Source organism: Antrostomus carolinensis, unplaced genomic scaffold (genome assembly GCF_000700745.2).
Source record: "Antrostomus carolinensis isolate BGI_N321 unplaced genomic scaffold, ASM70074v2 scaffold36745, whole genome shotgun sequence".
NCBI classification, from domain to species: domain Eukaryota; kingdom Metazoa; phylum Chordata; class Aves; order Caprimulgiformes; family Caprimulgidae; genus Antrostomus; species Antrostomus carolinensis.
In genome coordinates, this window is record NW_010319043.1 from 10,026 (window position 1) to 14,205 (window position 4,180).

The following is a 4,180-nucleotide window of genomic DNA, read 5'->3' on the forward strand; positions in this document are numbered from 1 at the left end:
GTGTTACTGGGACAGCTGCTGCAGGCTCATCGGCTTAAACTGCAGCCACGGGGGATCAAGGGTGGACATTCGGGAAGGTTTCTGCACGTAGGAGGGTGAGGGGTGAGAAGAGGTCCCTTGTAAGCTGGGCTATCTGCTGGGCTCCTCAGCTTTGTGCACGGGTGGGAGATCATCCTGCAGGTCCACCACAAACTCCTTTGGACCATCGCTAGAGGAATATGGAACCTCTGGAGTCTTAACCCAAGAGGGAAAGGTGTCAAAGCCTGGGCGAGGTGGGGACACACAGGGTCAGGCCTGGGACAGAGAACTGCAGCGACACACGTGCTGAGCTCAGGTAGGGCTGGGAACATCAGCTCCAGCGGGTGCCATGGGACACTGATGACCGGGGTCTGCTCAGTTGGGGCAGGTGAAGAGGAAAGCCAGAGGCCAGTGAGGAGCTCAGGCAGCGCTGGCAGCATGCAGGTAGCAGGCAGCGATACCAACCTGTGGCAGAGGAGCCCAGGGTGCGTCCAGGGTAAGCTGTTAGCAGGGGACACAGGGAGAGAGAAAAGGTACCGTGAGTCGAAGGAGGGACGCAGCTGCCTGGGACTGGCCCAGGCTGAGGAGGGAGCTGAAGACTTGACCCTGACCTTCTGGTGGCAGGAAAAGCCAGCACCGGCCACATTCCCAGCAGGAGAGAAGGAGTTACAGTCTGTCAGCAAGGAGACCTGCTGCTCCCAGGACAAGAACTGAACCCCACTCTGCCCTGCGCAGCGGGGATGTGGCCTGGGGGAGCAGCCCCCGCAGAGCTGCCCAGCACCGCAGCCCTCCTGCCCCGCATAGCCCAGTTATCGCCTTCCCCAGCAGCATTCACCGAGCACAGGGAGCCCAACAAGCCGTGGTTAGGACAGCAACCAACCCCCACAAATGTCCTGACCACCCCACTGGTGTGGTTACCCCTCCATCCAGCTCTGGAGTGGATGGTGGTGGCAACTGGAAGGTCATTCCCTCTACAGGCATGCTAATCAACACGTATACAGTTAATTAGGGTCACCAGCATGCACCACAAACTGGCATGACTTCACAGCAAGCTTCCCATCACCAGACTGGGAGAGTCCCTTACCCCTGAGCTAGGGACAGTCCCTACAAGGTGGCCCCGCTGTGACCAAGCACAGAGGGAGGAAGGCGGGACGTGCACACACCCACGCAGGACGGCAGAGCGGAGACAGGGGAGGGCGGCAGGCGGGGAAACGGAGATGGCACCTGCCCGGCTTAAACACACTGGGGAGGGTGTGGGGTGAGCTTTCTGGGATGCACCCCAACAATTCAGAGTCTTAGGTTGATGGTGGCAGTCACAGCTGCCCTGGGACAGGTGACACTCATCTACGGGTGGTTTTGTGAGCTGCAGGGAGCAGGACTCCTTAGATTACACCGGCTGGTGAGGGCAAGCGGAGCCGATGGGAAGGGAGACAAAATGGAGGGCGGCCGTGTAATGGAGGGGCGAAGGTGCTTGCCACGGCACCCCTCTAGATTGGCTTACACCTCCAAAGGTCACACATATTCCATGACAGGCCTGCCCCGCTGCTCTCCCAGCTGTCCCGCTCCTCCCAGCCAGCTGAGCCAGCAGCTCTGCGCCCTCCAGCCTCCCCCCGCCATGGGGGTGGGCACAGGGGGACAGGTCGGGGGCATCTCCCGGCTTGCAGGGGCACCACCGATGTGATGAACCCACTCAGGGCAGGGCCACCATACAGAGGAAGTGGCTGAGAAAGCTCCCCCGGCCCCACCATATCTTCACCAGCCTTGTAAAGTCAAGGGGGCTCCCTGCGCCCACCCTCTAACTAATTTGCAGGTTTCTCTAATGACACTGCTAATGAGGGATTGAGCAAAGCTGGCTCTGTGGGTACTAAAGGCAAACTGCTGGGCTCTGGACCTCCAGGATGAGGTGGCGTGTGCTAGGGTATGGTCAGGGTGTCAGTGGTGCTCGAGGAGTTTGGTGGTAGGTGAAACATCTCAGATGGGAGTAAGGCCAAGGCCTTTCGTGGCTGAGACAAGGGCTGCAGGTAATGTGACACAGTGTCCATCTGCCCTTCCCTGGTGGATCAGGAAGCTGTGACCATGGGTGACCAGCTCTGGGATTACACCTGCACTGCTGGGAGGGTGCCCCGTGGGACACAACAGAGTGTGCTGGGTGCCCGTGCTGAGAGCTGACCTCGGGGATGGACAGCTGTGGGGTGGTTGTTCCTCATGGTGAAGCAGAGCAGGCTATGGAGTGTTGTGAGATGAGGCTGTGAGGAACACCAGGAGCTGCTGTCTGTGGTGAGTCCTGCACAGCAGCTGGGTTTGAGAGGGTCTTGGGTTGGGAAAACACAAGGGTTGGTGGTTGTTTCCTCTGGAGCTGGGAGGGAGGAAGTCAGCAGTGGCCTGGGAAACACTTGCTTCTTCCCAAAAAGGGAGCAGGGAGGTGGTTGCTTGGGGATGGGATGGCTGAAGGGCAGAGTGGGACATCCTGAACAAGGAAATGATTGTGTGCTGGGAACTGAGGCTGAAGGCTGCATCCTCTGGCAGTGAACAGCAAAGCGAGGGTTAGAGGCTGAGAGCCCACCAGCTGCCCCTGGAATCCTGAATGTTCTCCTAAAGAGTGTCCCAGGTTGAGCTGACAGCACACACAGATGCTTGCGCTGCCACCAACACAGATCAAAGCAGCTTGGAGGGGAGGTCGGGGTGTTGCTGAATCTGTGAGTTCCAGGATGGAGACAGCTGGGACAGGGCATGGCTGTCATGGTGCCACTGCTGAAGAGGCTATGGGGATGTGCCCACGGGTGCCAACCCTACGGCTCCTGGTGCTCCTTTCCCAGACATCTGCGAGGGAGGGGACAGGCCAGCACGCTGGGTGGGTGACAGTAGCTGTGGGGTGATGGTTTGTGGAGCACCCCTCCCGTGCTGGCTGCAGCATGGTGTGTTGCTGTGACTCCCCCCAGTTGCCCCCACACATGGCAAGCAGATCATGGTCCCCAGCTGCTGGCAAGCAGCACAGAGCGAGGCAGACAAAGGCAGCGACACGGAACTCTCTGCAGGAGGCAGCTAGACAGGGCTTGTGTTTTACGAGACCTCCAGAACCCCTGTGAGTGGGTGGTGGATGATGTCCAGGGTGCTCTGCATCTTGAGGTGCCAGGACCTGGGCTGCTGATGAGCCTCTACAGCCCTGTCCCTGCCCCATGGGTCCCCCATGCTCCCACTGGCTCTAAGCTGGAGAAAGGCTGGCTGAGTATGGAGATGTTCAAGCCTGCTCACTCCACATCTGACATGGGTTTAGGAGTTATGTTCAGGCTGCAGTGAGGGTGCCTGTAAAACAGGGGTTCTGCTCTAAGGAGATGTGTCCCAGGGGTTTGTCCAAATGAATGTGGGATGTGTGTGCTGGTGGAGCAGAGTCCAGCTGCAAGAGGAAGGTCTGTGTGGAGGCTGCATCCTGGTCCTATCTCACCAGGAGGGAGGACGTGGCTCCAGGTGTGTGAGGCTGGAGATCTGGAGGGGGAGGCAGAACTTTGGGACAAGGAGGGACCCTGGCAGGAGGCTGCAGTGGGCATGCAGCCCTGGGACACAGGCAGCAGGGACTCCAGCATCCCGTCTACCCAACCAAGGCACTGGGGGCATCTGGCCCTGGCTCAGGACCTGGCTCACAGGAGAGTTACCCCACTGAACAGGGACCTCTGGTGTGGCCTTGTGCTTGGAAAAATGAGGCTGCTTGTGTCACATGGGTCTCAAGAGCTTCCTGTAGCTTATGAGCACCTTGGGGCCAGGGCTGTACTTTCCTCTTCTGGAGGGACACGTGTAACTGCTGGGGCTCAGCCCAAGCCAATGCCTGTGGCCACAGGGACCTGCTCACCTGATCCAATGTGTCTGTAATTGCCAAGGGCTGGAAACTCTAACTCCCAGGGTGAGTGAGGGCTGCTGAGCTTGAGGGATACCCTGAACACGTGGCTGTGTCCCATCCTGAGCAGGAAGAATGCCAGTTCCAGCCACCCCCGGGAAGCTCATCCCCAGCCTTGAGAGGTCCTGAGCTTCCTTGCCAAGCCTGTTTCACTGGGTCGTGATCTCTGCTTGGCACAGGGCATCGATGTTGAGCAGGTGGAGGACCTGAAGCAGGCAGGGTTCAAGGCTTAGCCTACACAGATGGTCCTGACAGCAGATGGGCTAAGGCAGA

The 4,180-nt window shown here is 59.1% G+C and overlaps 1 protein-coding gene across 1 annotated transcript in view; it reads right to left on the bottom strand.

Moving 5' to 3' along the window:
• LOC104525865 (sarcalumenin) overlaps positions 1-4,180 on the bottom strand; it is a 14,926-nt gene that overhangs the window by 6,873 nt on the left and 3,873 nt on the right. Inside the window, 1 exon segment of the mRNA XM_029085232.1 lies at positions 484-519. Within this exon segment, the coding sequence (XP_028941065.1) occupies positions 484-519 (36 nt within the window).